This window comes from Cataglyphis hispanica, chromosome 9, assembly GCF_021464435.1.
Source record: "Cataglyphis hispanica isolate Lineage 1 chromosome 9, ULB_Chis1_1.0, whole genome shotgun sequence".
Taxonomy (NCBI): domain Eukaryota; kingdom Metazoa; phylum Arthropoda; class Insecta; order Hymenoptera; family Formicidae; genus Cataglyphis; species Cataglyphis hispanica.
The window spans coordinates 7,824,063-7,842,146 of record NC_065962.1 but is presented as its reverse complement, the minus strand read 5'-3'; the positions used below and the strand labels follow the sequence as shown (position 1 = coordinate 7,842,146).

The 18,084-nt window shown below is 32.4% G+C and overlaps 2 protein-coding genes across 2 annotated transcripts; both read right to left on the bottom strand.

The window, feature by feature from the left end:
- Positions 1-1,093: 1,093 nt before the first annotated feature.
- On the bottom strand, positions 1,094-12,801 carry LOC126851935 (protein eyes shut homolog). Its single transcript, XM_050596270.1, has 15 exons — positions 11,529-12,801; positions 11,315-11,414; positions 10,188-10,589; positions 9,396-9,932; positions 8,192-9,264; positions 7,736-7,899; positions 7,279-7,425; positions 6,837-6,847; positions 5,471-5,637; positions 5,191-5,293; positions 3,838-4,788; positions 2,764-3,431; positions 2,472-2,638; positions 1,667-1,822; positions 1,094-1,336 (listed from the first exon to the last, which is right to left on the bottom strand). Exons 1-15 carry the CDS (start codon positions 11,657-11,659, stop codon positions 1,260-1,262), a joined length of 4,854 nt encoding a protein of 1,617 aa, XP_050452227.1. The 5' UTR covers positions 11,660-12,801; the 3' UTR covers positions 1,094-1,259.
- Positions 12,802-12,941: 140 nt separating this feature from the next.
- LOC126852101 (epidermal growth factor-like protein) lies at positions 12,942-15,554 on the bottom strand. The gene is made up of 4 exons (XM_050596579.1): positions 15,349-15,554; positions 15,142-15,217; positions 14,497-14,933; positions 12,942-13,961 (listed from the first exon to the last, which is right to left on the bottom strand). The coding sequence occupies exons 1-4, from the start codon at positions 15,510-15,512 to the stop codon at positions 13,115-13,117; spliced, it is 1,524 nt and encodes a 507-aa protein (XP_050452536.1). The 5' UTR covers positions 15,513-15,554; the 3' UTR covers positions 12,942-13,114.
- Between the last annotated feature and the right edge of the window lie 2,530 nt (positions 15,555-18,084).

The following is an 18,084-nucleotide window of genomic DNA, read 5'->3' as shown; positions in this document are numbered from 1 at the left end:
CGCGTTTGCCGAACGTTCGTGCACGTCTGTCCGTATCTACTGCGTGGCGTTAGATGAAACGTACACGGAACTGTCCGCTGCACCCTCTTGAGGTTTAACTTCCACGCGTTTGCGGTACCGAGCACTACCTTGCGAGAATATACAATTCGGGCCCGTTCGAAACCGCGCCGCCTCGTTCACTGAACGCCGTAGTCCTCGCTGAGGGAGAACGAGGACATAGCTGCAGCTGCGCGTGGCCGCTACTTCGACGCGGCCAACGAGCGCCTCGCGTCGCCTCGTTTCGCCCTCGTCGTGCTACGTCGATCGAGAGGATAGGGTTAGTCGTCGTGAGTCTGCCTTTCCGGAGAGCGGAGATGACGAATGCATGTATTAGGTCTATTGGTCTGACACTAGTCGTTTTTCTTTTCTCGCTGAAATTTTTTGTCATGATTTTCATAAATTGATAGATATCGGGAAGAACCCCTAATTTTCTCGAGATAAATTTTACCGACACGAATCAATGTATCGGACGTTAACTTGCGGCAATTTACCGTAATCGATTCGCGTCCGGGTGAAAATAAGGGGCAATGGAATCAGCCTGCCTCTCTCTCTCTTCAAGTTGCAGTTAGCTTTTATCTTGAAATGACGTTTCGCTGTTTTATCGTCAGCAGACATCCACGATTGCAAGAGTGCAACTGGGGCAGTAATTATAGTTTAAACGAGGTGACCGATACATACCTTGATCATACATGTCCAAAACTGTTTTGAAGTAACAGTAATATTTCATTAGAGTTGAACATTGTTCAACAACTCAAATTGCGTCATACCTTGTACTCAGACAGCCTATTTACGCGAATCTATTTGTGGATCGTTGACAATATTAACAGGATATATCGCATGAGTTGTAATTGTACCATTTCATTGAATAGAATCTATTTTATAATTATTATTTTACATAATTCTTATACCTATAAGATATTTTAATACCTTCTTAAAGAAATAATTAATTCCATTAACCCCTCTCATTCTCTCTTATATATATATACACACACACACATGATATTATTAAAATTACTAATATTTATATTGATTGAATTATATTACTTAACTTTTTTAGAAAATAATTATTAATAACAAAATATAATATATTCCCTCACTTTTTTTCTAAAAAAATTTATCAGTATTATTGTAACTACTATATTACTATCTTATCATGACTATTATAATTTTTTATAATTTTATAATTTTTTACGATGATTTTCGTGTTGTTTTTCTCATTTTCAAAGATCGATCACATTTTCAGGTAACAAAGATTCGGTGACGAAGGATTCTCGTACGAAGATATTTGTCGACATACCTGTTGTGAAACAAATCTCTCATAATAATCATAATAATCATTGCTAAGCAAAATACAATAAAAATCTAATTATGAATAAGCTTTCTATTTTAGCATTTATTATAATGACGGAATGAAGTGTATTAAGTGATTTGATGTTGGGAAAACTGTTAGTGTTTTTCTTATCATTCACGTGAAGCGACTCACATGATTGCCCGTCGTAACTTATCTCTTACGTGCTAACGGAAGTAGGACGTGACAATTATCTTTTAATAGTTACATTATAAGTTAAAACATAAAACTGTCAAAAACTTAAACTGCAATTTTATTTATATATCTTGAAATATATACCTGTAATCAAATTCTTCTTTTCGCGTCTGCGATACATTGAATATACTACAGCTATTAGAATTGTTGCAATTAATATTACAATAGTCATGAGAGGCCAAATTATTTTGGCAATGTTAATAGAGGCGCTGTGATGAGGTGCCAAATAACAAGGCAAATCTGAAAAATAAAAATGAAATAAAAATAAAATATATAAAAATTCAAATACTATTTTGATAAATAGAATGTAAATTTGTTTGTTTTTTTAATATTAATTTTGTATTATTTCGATCAATTTATAAATAGCATTTGGTAGCCGATTTTTTACACTAATTTTTTCTAGATTCTTATTTCTATAAATTAAAAACGTTATTTTGCTTTTAATCGGTTTACATAAAAAATAAAACTCCCATATTTTGTGAGAAGGTAATATTTACAAAATTTTAATAATTATTTAGAAAAGCTCACAAAGTAAATATTTTCTCTCAATTCTATCTCCATCTCCATTTCTCTCTGTTTTTGTTATAATATAAAATATAGAAAATATACAATTTATATTATATGAAGCATTTTTGTTTTATATAGAAAAGAAAATAGAAACTACACATTTTTTTATACTAAATAAGAAATTAAATTTTTTATACTGAAGATGATTACTCAGAACAGAAGAGTTTAAAAGAGAATGGAAGATATTAACTTTTCTATAGTTAACTTTTGGAGATATAGATAATTAACACGTTTTTGAAGTATAAATAATTAAAGATATGAAAATTTTTGTACTTATGAATAAAAAATAAGTCATTTCTTTTTTAAAACAAAACGCAAATACCTGTACTGAATAAGCAGCTGACGATAGGAGTCGTATTGCCTTTATTAGAGTGTACTATATAGCAGAGTGATTCTTTGTTGAGGGAATTGTTGCATTGATTACAATACGGCATGTTCTTGTACGCTTGCATGATTATGCTATTATTTGTATTGTTACGGATCGTGATTCTGCAATCACATTATTTATTATTGTTATTTATTAAACAATTTATTAATTATTTAATTAGCGATTATTTAATGCTTTTTCCATGCGCATATCAAAAACGAGAAATCGATAGATGAGTAATACTCGCCTATTGATATCGCTGCTATTGAAATCCATTGTTACGATACATACAATCGGTAGATCGCAATCTCGTCCCGTCCAACCGTAGTGACATTTGCATCTGCACTCGTCGTCTTCAACGATACACGTGCCGTGACCACTACAATTATGGGAGCACACGGGAATGCATTCCGCCTCAAAAATAGATCCGGTATTCGGCACAAAATTTTCATGACAAACGCAATAATTCGGGGCGACACAATCACCATTTTGACAGCCTCTTTCGCAAATCGGCTCGCAGAAGCTTTCGTTTCTCAGGGCGAAACCCGCGTTACACGTACAGTGATCCGGCGCTGTACACGTGCCCTCAGCACATCCTTGAGTGCAGAGGGGTACGCAGGATGAATCGTTAGAATGCCTTATGTAACCGTCGTAACAAATGCAAGTAAGAGATGCAGTGCATATTTCATTATTCCCGCACGAAGGGTTGCAAGCAGGTTCACCGCGCGCAATTGGCACGCAAATACGCGTTGTGCTATTGTTTATTGGCAAAGACAGTTGATGCAATTTGATCCACGATGGTTCATAATCTTCGTCACAGGTACATACGTTTGGCGCAGTGCATGTACCCTTGATGCATTCAAAATCGCAAACTGGTTCGCATGGACGTTGATGTGTCTCATTCCATATATATTTCTGATTTTTTATCAAATTTTTTATAACAAACATAATCTTTCTTAAAGTAACTGTGATTCAGGTATATTCTTAGAAATATCGTAACAGTAACATCTTTTTACAAGTTATTTTTTGTTAGATAATAATTATGATTCAACAAGAACGTACGTTTATCGCGAATAGCCGTCAATTAAACGTCTTTTAAAACATTTTTTTTTGTTAGTATTAAATAAAATGTTATTATAAAAAAACAGATTTATAAAAGATTGTAATTTTTTCCAGTGAGAAAAAATGTACACGTATATATTTTTTGAGAAGAAAATATCTTTCTTTCATTTTTATATTGAGTTCTGATAATAAAATAAATATTAACTTTTATATTATATTATATTATGTATAACTATGCAATTATTTACTGCATACTTACATTAAATGCCACAGAGAATGATTCCCACAATAGTTTTGTATTCAAACGTTGCGTTAAGCGATATCCCTCGGAGCAAGTGCATGTATTGGGCGATGTGCATCTCTCATTCGGTTCACAAGGTATCGTGCAGTGCGGCTTGCAAACTGGATTCGTTTGATTGTCGTAAACAAAGCCCTCGTCACAGATACATATTCCGGGCGCGACGCACGTGCCGTTGCTACAGTCCATTTCGCAAATCGGTTCGCATACATATTTTGAACTTCCATTACGATACGCATAACCGTCGTTACAACTGCAAGTCTCTGGTGCGATGCAAGTACCCATTTTACATGGTTGGCTACAAATTGGCTCACAAACGCTCGCATTCATTGCTGTATAACCGTCGTTGCAAAAACATATTTGCGGCGCCATGCACGTGCCGAAAACGCAGATCTCATCGCATTTAGGCACGCAGGTAAAGCGATCGAATTGGCTCACCTCGTAACCATCTAGGCATTTACAGACGTTAGGCGCTGTGCAATAACCGTTTGTGCACGCGCGATCGCAAACAGGTTCGCAGGTAAACGAGATGGAATCGTTTTCGGTTTTCTTGTAACCGGAACGGCACGAGCAGACATGCGGTTCGTAGCAATATCCATAGTTACGTTCGCATTTCTCGTCGCAGACGGGACGACAAGTAAATCCGTCTGAATCCATCCAGTATTCTTCGTTGCAGCTACATATGTCAGGTTCAACGCACGTGCCGTTGATGCAACCATTTGTGCACACTGGCACGCACGTATCTTTGTCGTTCGTATCGTTCGAAGCGCGATATCCTACGTGACATATGCAAACGTTCGGTTCCAAGCAGTATCCCTTCTTGCAAGATTGCGGACAATGCGGTACACATTCTGTACCAATTTGTACATAGCCTTTGCAGCATTCGTGCTCTACGATCTTTACAGTAAGATTCTGCAAATGTAATTAACGAATTAAAGAATCATAGAAGAAAGTATATAAAAAAAAAAAAAAAAACAAGAAAGAGAAAGAAATAAAAAAGTAATTATAAAGGCATTTGTAAAATAAACGAGAAAATAAGAAATAAAATAAAATTTTATATATTATTTGTTTGTGATGTAGGTAAATACTAATTTTGGTTTGTATTATTTTGTCATTTAATATTTTATCTATAAAATAGTTTTTTAATTAATCTGATTTTCAGAACAAAAATTTATGATTGCATCGAAGAAACAGCGAAAAAATTTGATATGTATATATAAAAATTATTTTTTGTTTTTTTAAATTTTTTTCATTTTTTATTTCTCATTTCTATATTATTTCTTATTACATGTGTTATTTATTAGATTTGATTACCTCTTTCCTATAATTCAAGCGAAACTTATGATAATATGAATGTAGGAAATGATCCCGCATTTTGTATGTTTCTAGATAAGGAATATATTTTGACAACTTATGGCTGCAAAATAAAATTAACAAAATTAATGTATTTTGAAGAAACTATTTTCAAAAAATTCAGAATATATCTCAAATTCAAAAATAGATACTGAATACACACACACACACACACACACACACACAAAGAATATAATTTTGATATATAGAAATAAAGATTGTATAACAAATATAAAGATACCTGACCACTCTAGTACACGTTGAATTATTAATTGGTATATGCACAGACTTATCATGCCCCATTGCGGAAACTTCACCATTTGTATACAATTTGTCTATTTGTAGAAATAGTATCCTGGCAATCAATATAATGATCAAACTTTTAAATAACCCCATAGCACGTTGTTTCTATTATGAAATTATCACTTGCTCTGTGAAACTTGAACTGACTATTATAGCGCTTTCTTTCCATGTATTATCTCCTTTATCTTCAACTTTCCATGCGTATGGGTTGTTTTAACGAGACAGGATGTACTGTGCTATCAGAGAGTTTATTGAAATGCATATGTATTTGTAGCATAAAGTTCGTTCAAGTATTATTTATGTTGAAACAATATAGATGAAGTAAGATTATCATTTGTGTGCGCGCGTACGTATTTTAAAAGATATTTTAAATGAGTCAAAAATTAATTTTTTTGTACATGTTGTTTTTTATATGTAAAGATAGTGATGTATATATCCATAGTTTTCTTTTTCTCGATGAAGGAAGATATCGAGAAAAAATTTTTCGTAAAATTCCATAGTATAGTAGATAACAAAAATGCATAAATTTCGAAAATTGTATAGTAAACGCATGCAGCATCAATTCCACATCATCAAAAGAGAGTTTAAAATTACGAAACGCAAACAAAAATTTTACATTTTTTGTAATGAACACGATTAGCTCGAAGCAAATAATAGTATATAATCTAGTTATTATTTTTTATTATCTACAGGAAAATATTTCAGTAGTCGGAAATCTGAATGGAAGCATTCGCATTTTTGCCACGGATTTATGTATTAAATGTCAATTTAATATATAAACTTGTGGCAATGATAAAATATGACAACAATAATGTATTCCACAAAGCGGTCGTTTGATGTGACATCTATTACACAATTTGAATAAAAGAGAAATAAAATTAATCAATATATAAAAACTTTAACAGCAGAGGGGGAGAGATTTCTCGCAAGCCGTCTTTTTCTCGTTCACATCTCGCCAACTTTTAGTTTTATGACAAGAAAACTGTCAGTGTGCAACGAAATTAAACATCATAAAAATTAGTTTCAGTTAGTTAGGAATTCGGAAATTTGCCATACATACAGAATTTTAATTCTTGATTATACTTTATTGAAAATATCTTACATTAATGAATATATACATTTTTAACTTTAATTAATAATTAATTAATTAAATTAATGACAAACAATTTTTTCTTATCATTATTAATATTATATTATAGAAATTTCCAAAATTTCGTATATAGCTTTCCATAGCATTTTTCATGTTAGGAATTATTATTTTGTTCAAGTAGTCCTTGCGTTAATGTATTGTGCCTGCAAATTACCTGCTCATCACCTGTTAAAAAGAATAATTTGATGAATGTATTAATGTTAATCATATTTAGTTTGTTATTCGTATGCCTCAAAAAGTCATGTTTTTTTTTTAAAGAACATTCGAATTATTTGAAAAAAGAATATAAGTTATAAACTATAAGTTATAAACTTATTAATTTATTAACATAGCAGGTTTTTCCTCTATAGTTATGTCATCAATATAATTTCAAAAATCTAAAAATATATTTTTTATTTAAACGCATACATTGGTTTGTGAGAATCTCATTTTATTTTTTATTTAAAAATTATTTATATACTTGATTTTTTTTTAAATTGATATTTATAACTTATACTCTATTTTTCTCCAGCATTTTCTGTATAAGCATATATAATTGAGAAATTTATAACTGTAATTATTATTGGATAATAAGTAATGAAATTCGACAATAATACCTAGATCAATTTGTCTATTTCGACGTTTTAGTACTATGTAAGTTGTTACTGCTCCTATCAAAAGTAATATTCCAAAACCACATGCGATTCCACTTAGTTTGATAATTTCTTTATCATTTCTATACTGACTGCTTAGTTCAAGACATTCTATTGCAAAAAGTAATAAGTTTTTATTAATTTATTGTGTAATATTATTATATTGCAAAGACAATTGAAAATTATGTATTTTACTACTAAAAAAATCAATAGAAAATATTAATGTAGTATCACACACATGTAGAATTATATTGTTGATATATAAACATATGTGAAGAAAATTAATATCAATTTTGATATATTTATATACCTTTGTGTATATATTTAGAAAAAAAGTTTTTGAAATGTTCGTCTTTCTGCTTTTTTCTCATTGCAGAGATAAAAAAAATGTATGTTAAGTAAATTTATATTTATAACAAACCTTTATTTATTAAACAACCAATTCGTGTTTTCTTTTGTGTGTCATTAATGTGCATCTCAAAGCACAAAGTCTCGTTATTTATTCTATTAATACATTCAGGGCATTCTGGATTATTTATAAGTACATGTTCAATAGTGTTATTCTGTTCTTCTATGATATTTAATCTGAAAATAAGAAAATAAGAAAATAAATAAGCCACGAATGATTTATAGACAATTCTCTTCAGATATTGTTATAATACAATATCAAAATTTTTTCGATAATAATATCAAAACATTCTGTTTATAGAAGACGAGTTTATAGAAAAGGAGATTGAGATTGAGATTGATATATATATATATATATATATATATATATATATATATATATATACTCATTTGCTGCTATTAATTACACTATTATATCTATTTAATATAAAAGAAAAAATTTGTAAAATGCTCTATATTAAATACTTACGACTCAGTACGATTATTTTCATCGCTTAAAATCGAGATACACAAAATTGGTTGATCACAACGTGGGCCGGTCCATCCGTAATTGCATTCGCAAATCCTGCGTTCATCGATGCACTTACCATGAGCGCCGCAGCCACCCTGACATGCGTGCACGCAGGTATCTTTGATTTTCACGAAATTGACATGACATTGACATTCGTCTGGTGCCACGCAATCGCCGTTATCGCAACTTTCGCAATGCGGCACGCATCTACTTGTGTTTTCCAGCCCATTCTCAGAAATCAAACGAGATTCCTTGACTTTGAGTCCGATGCCCGAATCTTCGAGGACAAATCCGTCGTCGCATTCGCAGATTTCAGGTGCGACGCACGTACCATTGTTGCACGTTGAGCAGAAAGGCTCGCATCTACCTGTTTCCGCATTTCGATAACCATCGAAGCACGTGCAGATATCCGGCGCCGTGCACGTACCGTTTCCACAATCGACAGTGCAGATCGGTTCGCATTTAAACGGAACATCTTTTTCGTCATAATAAACCATGCGATATTTATCTTCACAAATGCACAAGTCGGGCGCCTCGCAAATTCCGTTTGTTTTGCAGGCTGGGTGACAGATAGGATCGCATACGTTCATAGAATGCGTCGATTGACGATAGCCTGGTTTGCAATTGCATACGTCGGGTTGGACGCAAATACCATTCTTGCAGCTCGGATTGCAAATTGGTTCGCAAAGGCTTGTACGATTATTCTCGACAGGTTGATAACCGAAGTTACAGGTGCATTCGTTTGGCGCGTTGCAATATCCATTAATGCAGTCAGTTTCGCAAAAAGGTTCGCATATATTCGAAGAATTGTTTTTGGAAGGACGATAACCTTTGTTGCATGTACAAGTTTCGGGTGCAGCACAGACGCTGTTTACGCAACTGCTGTTACAAATGGGTTTGCAGATATTGCCGCCTGACGGTTGATAACCGGTATCACAACTACACGTGTCAGGAGCGCTGCAGAATCCATTGATGCATTCTGTATCGCAGATTGGCTCGCATATTGAGTTATCAGCAAAATATAATATATTCTGAAAATCAATATATTTTATGTAGGTATAAAAAACTATTCTATGTAAATATAAAATATGATGCTTTTTAAAATGATATCATAAAAAAAAGATCTTGCAACGAATTTCACTTTTTTTTCTCTAATACTAACAGTTTTCTTGGTTTCGGTCTTGTCAACTAAGCGATATCCTTCAAAACAGGTGCAAACATTCGGTGCGGTGCAAACGCCAAACGGTTCGCAAGAAATTTCGCAGTAAGGCTCACAAACGTGTTTCGTTGATTCATCGCCGCTCAATCGAAATCCTTTGTTGCATGTGCATACGCCAGGTGCAGTGCATTTCCCATTGAGGCAAGCTTTTTCACAGACCGGTTCGCAAATGTGCTTTGAATTCTCAAGTAAACCATAGCCCTCGAAACAGCTGCAGCTTTCAGGGGCGACGCAGGTACCCATGACGCAAGCTTTACTGCAAATTGGTTCACACGTACTCGGAGCTTTTAAAGAATAACCTTTGTCGCAAGTGCATATGTTGGGTGCTGTACACGTGCCATAAAGACAGCCGTGCTCGCACTTGGGTTTGCAGATAAATATATTGTCTGGATCAAGCTCATAACCATTATTGCACATACAGGTATCAGGGGCGATGCATTCGCCGTTAACACATTGATTTTCGCAAACAGGCTTGCATTTCTGGGAACAGAGAAATGCAAATTTATCAACATGTCCTGTTTTCTTCTTCTGTATATTTGTTTTTTTCTAACATTAATATCTTTTTCATTGAGAGACAATAATTATTTTCACGACGCATATTTATAACATTGGATATAATCTTTCACACAATTTCGATTTTACGTTTACATTGGTCGTGACCAATCACCAAACCATCATGTTAAAAAAACTAAATTTAAATTTAACAAAATCAAATGAATCGTATTGTTTACCTACGTTAAGTATTCTGAGACTATTTTTATAGATTATATCAGTGTATCCATTTAGACAAGCACAATGATTGGGTTCGGAGCAATATGATCCTGTGAGACATGGTAAATTGCAAACAGGTTCACAAGTGTAACCATCCATGCTTAATGAGTATCCATCATCGCATGTACAAACGTCAGGTGCGGTACACTTGCCATGCACACAACTGTGATTGCATGTAGGAACACAGACGGGGTCAAAAAATGTATGCTTTTCTTCATATCCATAATAGCACTTGCACGTGTTTGGTTTGATGCAGCTGCCGTTTCCACATTTAGGTTGACAAATTGGTTCACAATGATATATCAAATTCATCTTAAGCTCATATCCGTCGCAACACATGTATCCTTTGCGCCATGATGTATAATACTAAAAGTAGAAACAGAATTTCTAGCTCATTATCACATTGTAATACATATTTATGAACAGACACAACATTGTAATACTTATGAACAGAAACTAAATTTGTTAAAGAATCTAAATCGTTAAAGAATATATAAATAAAAAATTATTTGGTTAATATAACTGCATTGGCTAATGGAAGATAAAATCTTTTGAAAAAACAAAATATTTTTTCTCTACTCTATAAAACTTAGTCGAATATATATTTTTTAAGTATTTTTATATTAAATATCATGATAAACTACACACACACATATATATATATATATATATATATATATATATATATATATATATATATATATACATAATACATAATACATAATAAATATATACATATATATATATATATATATATATATATATATATATATACATAACTCAAATTAAATTTATATTAAAGCAAATATTACTTGAAATTAGCTACAAAATAAAAACTATCATATCTTTTACATTTTTTTGAAATTTTAATTGCTAAAATTCTATCTTTTTCAATTCTTTATATCTTCAAAAATTCATATCTTGATATTTGTATTACGAAAAAATTATATTAATTTTCACCAAGAAAATATAATGTGTACTAAATGTATTTATATTATAATTTTGTGTACGTTAATAATATTATTCTATTTTGTAACGAGAGAGTAAGAATGTCAGGCGAAGAACAGAAATTTTACTCACTCAAATCTTACCTCGGTTCTATAATTCCATCGAGTACGAGTCTTATAAAAAATACCCCACGTCTTCTCTTTATATGTTTCTAAGTACGGAACTGTTCGGGATGCTCGAAAACTGTAAACAGCGTGATATTTTAGCATTAATTTGTTTGTGTATCAATCATATTAAATATGATGAGCACTATTTTGATTTACAAAATGAAAGAAAAATTATATGACTATATCTTACCTAACTATTTTACTACATTTTCCTTCTCCTTCAGAGATTTCTATATCAGGAGATAAATATACCGCTTCAATAATCAATCTGTTTTGTAGAATAATAACGATAAGAATAAATACGACATGCAAAAATTTCATAATTGCTAAATATAGAAAAATTTATTTTTGAGAGGAGATAACTAGCGAGAAAGAACGATTAACGTGTGATCAGTTGTATATCACGTCACGAACTAGACTAGAGGCTGCTCTTCCTTTCTGTTATGATGCAGCGCGTTATCAGGATTCGACAGGATGTTAGCTGTTGTCAGGAAGCAACAATTAAATTCATATGAATCCTCAACTTATATATGATAAATTTCTCTCAAGTATAATATTTATTTCATATAAATTATTATAGAAAAACTCTTTTTTATATACATGCATTGTGTTTTAGATTAAATTGTTAATTTATTTTGAATATATCAGTGAAGTGTACAAAAAAAAAAATATTGAGATTGATTTACAAAAATTTTTAATTGAATAAAGAGCATGTATTTTGCTTGCCTATTTAAACACCTTTGCAAATTATGCAGAATATTTCTAATATGGAAATTTTAAAAATTTGTTAAATTACTTAAATATATTACAACATATAGTACACACTGATTATGCAATACTTGTTGAATACTTAGAGCACTTTTTTTTTAAATATATATTGCATCAAGCTGTAAAAACTATATAATTGTTTTATGATGTAAACGAATCAATTTCGCATGTTCAACAGTGCATAAACGGAATGTACATTTTCTCGAGAAAACTTAGTTGAGTTGACATACTGGGTCAAGGATGCAGTGATCTGTTTACAATGCAACATTAACTGTATGCAAAATAAACGATTGCACAATAAGTGATTGCGTTTATACTTAATTTAAGGATATTTATATATGTTTTCAGCACAATATTTAATTATTATTTAATATATTCATGGGCCGTTAGAGTTTTTTCCATCAGACATTTTATTTGCTCAAAGAAAATTATATCTGTCGATTATTTTATATAATGATACTCAAGAATTTGTGTATGAGATACTAATTATCAGAATAATTTTTACAATATAGAAACTTTAATTATATGCATATAAATGTGCGACACTATTCTATCTGTGCAGTATTGTTTGATACATTTTTCAAAAGTTGCATATCATTACAAATATAATACATTGTAAAGCAAAAAATGTACATAAATGTTGTTTTACAATGTTTTATATTGTTGTGACTGTGTCACAACAGTGACACTTACTTTATCCGAGTTAGATTATCCGAAGGGATGATAATGTTGAATTTAACATTTATATGCATATAATGTTTTGAGAGAATAATTTTTTTTTTTTTAAATTAATTAAATTGCAGTTTTAAAATAAACATTAAACTATCATATAAAATATGTTTTCTGAATCTGTATGTGTACTTTATTATGAATCTCGCGAATCTGCCCCGTTTATACAATCCATTTGATATCATTCGAGAATGAATGTATATGCTCGCTTTATCAAACTAATCTATGTATTAAGACGCTTTGTGTCATCAGTTTTTCCGTACATCTCGGAAACAACGTTTATTCTTGCGGAACACATCTTTGTCGACCTTTAACACCGCTTTCTTTCCGATATCCGGGATTGCAAATACAAAAATTTGGCAAAGAGCACGTACCGTTCGGGCATCCGCCCACGCATACCGGTATGCATCTTGAACGTGTGACATCACGAGTATCGTATGTGTATCCCTGATTGCAGGTGCACTGATCCGGCCCCGTGCATTGACCATTCAAGCACGGACGGCGGCATGCGCTCGCGCCTGTATCATCCCCCTCATATTGGACGCATCTACCCGTATCAGGATTGAGACGGAATCCCGAATCGCAGACGCATATATTCGAGGCGACGCATCGTGCGTTTGGACCGCAACCGTATCTGCATAGTGAACTGGTCGCGTTGGAGGAGGAGGTCAGGGGAACGCATCTACCGGTATCGGGATCGTTCGCGAATCCCGATTGACAGGCGCATCGATTATGCCCAATGCAAGTGCCGTGCGGACCGCAATCATATCTACAGTCACCGGAATGTGACGGGGGCACAGATGTCGGTGCGGGGACGCATCTACCGGTGTCGGGATCGACGATATAGCCGTATCCGCACTGCGATGAGCCAGGGCTAGTCGGGATGCATCGGCCGCTGTAACGATCCCGTGTATATCCGGATCTGCATCTGCAAAAGTTCGGCGCGATACATTCGCCGCCGTCGCATCCACCCGGACAGTCCGGCACGCAACCGCCGGTGCTATCGTGCGTGAAACCGTGTTTGCATCTACAAATGTTGGGCGCGATACATTCGCCGCTAGTGCCGTCGCAGTTGTTTGGGCAGTGAGGGATGCAAGATTCGCGATCGCCATGAGGATTAGTGTATCTGTAAAATAATTTGTAATTTATATATATATATATATATATATATATTTTATCAAAGAATCTGTTGAAAATATCGTAATCAGTAAATGGAAAATGTTCTGCACACATTATAACGATCTAAAATGTATAATAAAAATCCAATCCATTTGATGAAATATCTATAATACTTTGCAAATGTATTATGTTTGTCACGCCGAACGTAACTATTTATTCTCCATCAAATTCTCTAGTATCTGTTTTTCTAATACAAATAATATTACTTGCAAATGTCAGTATGCGTGTATAAAAATTAAAAAATAAATTATTGATATGCCTGCATAAAATTAAACACTATAACTATTTGCAACATTATATCGTGTTTGATGAATTTAATATTAATTTATCAATTATACATAGATATCTCTCCACTCTTTTTAAAAACAGATTACAGATGTATACATCTTCATAATTATGAAACAAAATTTAATCATGCTAGTTAGAGATATTGTGTAATCACTTAGGAGATCGTAGAATATTCGAAAGAATAAGATAATTACCCTTCGTGACAGGTGCATACACCCGGCTGCGTACACATACCGTGCACGCAGCCTCCCTCGCAAGCGGCTACGCATTCCTTGCGTTCATTTAGAACATATCCTGGCTTGCATTGGCAAATTCGCGGCGCCACGCATTCGCCGTTTCTGCATCCGTCAGGACAGATTGGCTTACATTGACCGTTTACCTCGTCATAGCCCAATTTGCACACGCACACCTCCGGTGAGAAGCAATAGGCATTTTCCTGGCACTGATATGTACAGACAGGCATGCAGACACCATCTTCGGGACGCCATCCCGATTGACAGCTGCAGATATTCGGTCCTGTACAGCGACCGCCGAAACAGCCGCGATCGCAATGCGGTTCGCACAAGCCGTTCGTCACATTGCGCTCGTAGCCTTCGCAACAGTCCAATATAGTAATCCAACCACCAGTGTGCTGATCAACAAGAGATTTATCTATTTTTATTTCATAATTGGCGTCTTAAAGAAGCTGTTTGAACAGCTGTTTCTATCGAATATCGTAATGAATGTACAAATATTGCATTCGAAGATCTGTTGTTTATGAAATTTTGTTTATTTTATTTGTCAAAAATGTTACCACGTACGCGAGAAAATTTTCAATCGAAAGAGATACAGAGACTTACAGATTGACCTTCTGGTGGTTGAGGGATAGTATTATAAGGCGATCCACTAACGTTCAAAGTCAAAACATGACTATATCTACAATAAACAGACACATGTTTTATATTATGTTTAATGTATATTAAATACAAAATATGAAAGCAAAAAATATTGAATTGTGATATTATCAGAATTATTGCGCTCATCTCAAATTAAAAAGAACTACTCACGGCACCGTTTTATAACAAAGACCATTTTGCGAGGAGTTGGTGCTACCGTGATAATTTCCGTTTGTCGGATAACGCGATCGATGTCCACCCTTTACACCATTCGTTGCCCTGGTGCTGACACACAGGCACGTAGAAACGATCAAGCAGATCAATAATCTTTGCATGTTGTATGAGCGATCGCTAATTTACTACTGGATGCTTATTTTCGGTTAGAGAGCGGGCATCATCGCGATAAGAGTGTCGCAGAGGCCAACGTTCCTCATTTTTTCGATTAAATTACGCAGCATTCGTTCGAAGAAACAGTTATCGGTTATGCATATCGATATGTCAAAGAGCCTTAATGGGGCCAATAAAGCGTTTGTATATCCATTTTTTTATATTTTTTCTTTTATCTAATCATTGATTAGGTCATTACTAACTGGGACATGATTGACTCATTCGATACGATTTTAATCGTGCGAATAAATTATTCATTGCAACTTGTAACTTTGTATACGAATTGAGAAAAGAAGATAATATCACAATTAAATTTTAGTTTAATAATACTGCCAGATATTTTGAACGTAAATCATAAAAATTATGTTTTGGCAAGCTTTTATTTCTAATTTTTAAATAAAAGTTTTGAAAAATAGTTTTCTTTTTAATTTATACGTTTATGCCCATGCACATATTAAATTACAATAAAATATAAGAAAATATTTAATACATAAAAATTATTATAATTAAGAAACATTTTTTATTCACTTTATTTAAGATAGCTTATCTAAAGGGAAGATTCTAATAAATTTAATATTTCATATGCATATAATGTTTTGAGAGAAAATAATTTCTGAATTTTTAAAAGAATAATCAAATTATGGTTGTAAGATAAATTCTAAACTATCATACAAAACATATATGTTTTTTTTAAATCTATATGTGTTTTTATTTTGAGTTTCGCTTTACATATCGGCGTTGTTTATACAATCCGTCCGATATCATCCGGGAATGCATGAACGACGAATCAGGGCGATAATAAGACAGAGTAAGAATATGTTAAATGTGATAAGTATGCATAACATGTGTTTATTTAATAATGATAAGCTAATGCTGACTACAGATAACAGTTCCTTGAAACGAATACAACTATTTTTGCAGAATGTACTTTTTTGTACTTGATTGAAGGGAACAGATTATTCTATGATATAAGAATGGGTTTTTCTCTTTTTAATAAAAACTATTTTATATACATGTATATATAAACAAGCGTAAAATTTTTTATATTATTATCAACAATAATAATATATATATATATATATATATATATATATATATATATATATATAATTCGATGGTAATTGTTTACATTAACTTACATCTCACAGTTCGTTTTTATTTTTATATACATTATAAAAAGCGCATCCCTAAGTAACACGCACTTTAAATTTTGTAACGCTTTCTTCTGGTTTCATAGATATGCGATTTTGAAGTATTATAATTTTCGCATTTATTTCTATGATCTTTTCACTATATCTTACTTGTGTGTTGTTTATATTTCTTTGTTTGCATTTGCGTCACTGTCAGTATATTTTTGCTAGAGAATTTCTTTTGTTTACATTTAGAGTTGTTTTTATGTTACTGCTAGTACGCTTCAGAAACGTTTACTTTACTCACAATTGTTACTCCACGCAAAGCAATGTTCAACGCAAATCTATGTGTCTAGTTTTTAGAGAGATAGGAGCTTTCTCCCCCTTTCCCCAGGCGGGACGGAACGTGTTGCTTTCACGCACTTTTATACTTTTTAATGCAAAGTAAGGTTCCACATGGGTTCCACTTTATATTTACGCGTTAAAAAATATATGCGTGGAGATAGTATGTTTCGCCCCTCCGCTATAAAATAATTAAACACATAGGTTTGCGTTGAACTTCGCTTCGCATGGAAAGTGGGAAAAATCCAAGGAACTTTGTCCCCGGGAATGTGAACAAATACTTTTTCCACGTCTGCTTTAAGCAAATACAACATAAGCAAACTTTATTTTTCCTTATTTATTAACAGAAAGAGCTTAAAATTGTGAAACTTTAAAATTACATATCTCTGGAACGAGAAAAGAGCGCTAGAAAATTCAAAATGCGTGTTACTTAAAAATGTGCCCTCTATAATATATGTAAAAATAGAAACGATCCGTGAGGTGTAAGTTAATGTAAACCTTTTCCCAATTTGATATTAATTAATTCTTTTGATAATTCTCTGATTTTTTTACAAAAACGTTCCAATGTATGAAATTATAGTAATGTGACATTTTATAAAATTATAATATAAAAATGAATAAATATGATGATTAAAAATATATTTAAGAAATTATATGTACATTAAGATTATATTTATAAGATATATATTTTAATACATAAATTATTTTATTAAATTTGTCATACATAATTATTAAAAGATTTTTTATCTTTTTCGAAAATATATTAAAATTATATTTTTCTACGATGCATATACATTGCGTCGATTTGATATAAAATTCTAATTCTGTAGTTTTAATTTAATACAAAAAAATATTAAATATGCTTCCTTTTATGATTAAGAATTTATATCATTAATTAAATTATCACTTACTTGCATGTTACTATTAATATAACTCGGAAATACATCTGTTATATTATTAGTTGTATGAAATGTTGGAGAATGTTTTCACAGAAAAAATATTATATTTTTAAAATGGGATTACTATAAAGTAATTATTAATTCATATA

Excerpts from the sequence above, each read along its gene's own strand:
- LOC126852101 (XM_050596579.1), bottom strand. The coding sequence starts at position 15,512 with ATGCAAAGATTATTGATCTGCTTGATCGTTTCTACGTGCCTGTGTGTC. Across the intron at positions 15,218-15,348 it reads CTTTGTTATAAAACGGTGCC|ATATAGTCATGTTTTGACTT; the intron begins GTGAGTAGTTCT and ends TGTTTATTGTAG. Across the intron at positions 14,934-15,141 it reads AACCACCAGAAGGTCAATCT|CACACTGGTGGTTGGATTAC; the intron begins GTAAGTCTCTGT and ends CTTGTTGATCAG.
- LOC126851935 (XM_050596270.1), bottom strand. The coding sequence starts at position 11,659 with ATGAAATTTTTGCATGTCGTATTTATTCTTATCGTTATTATTCTACAA. Across the intron at positions 7,900-8,191 it reads GAAAATAATCGTACTGAGTC|ATTAAATATCATAGAAGAAC; the intron begins GTAAGTATTTAA and ends TCTTATTTTCAG. Across the intron at positions 3,432-3,837 it reads CATTCTCTGTGGCATTTAAT|AAATATATATGGAATGAGAC; the intron begins GTAAGTATGCAG and ends ATAAAAAATCAG.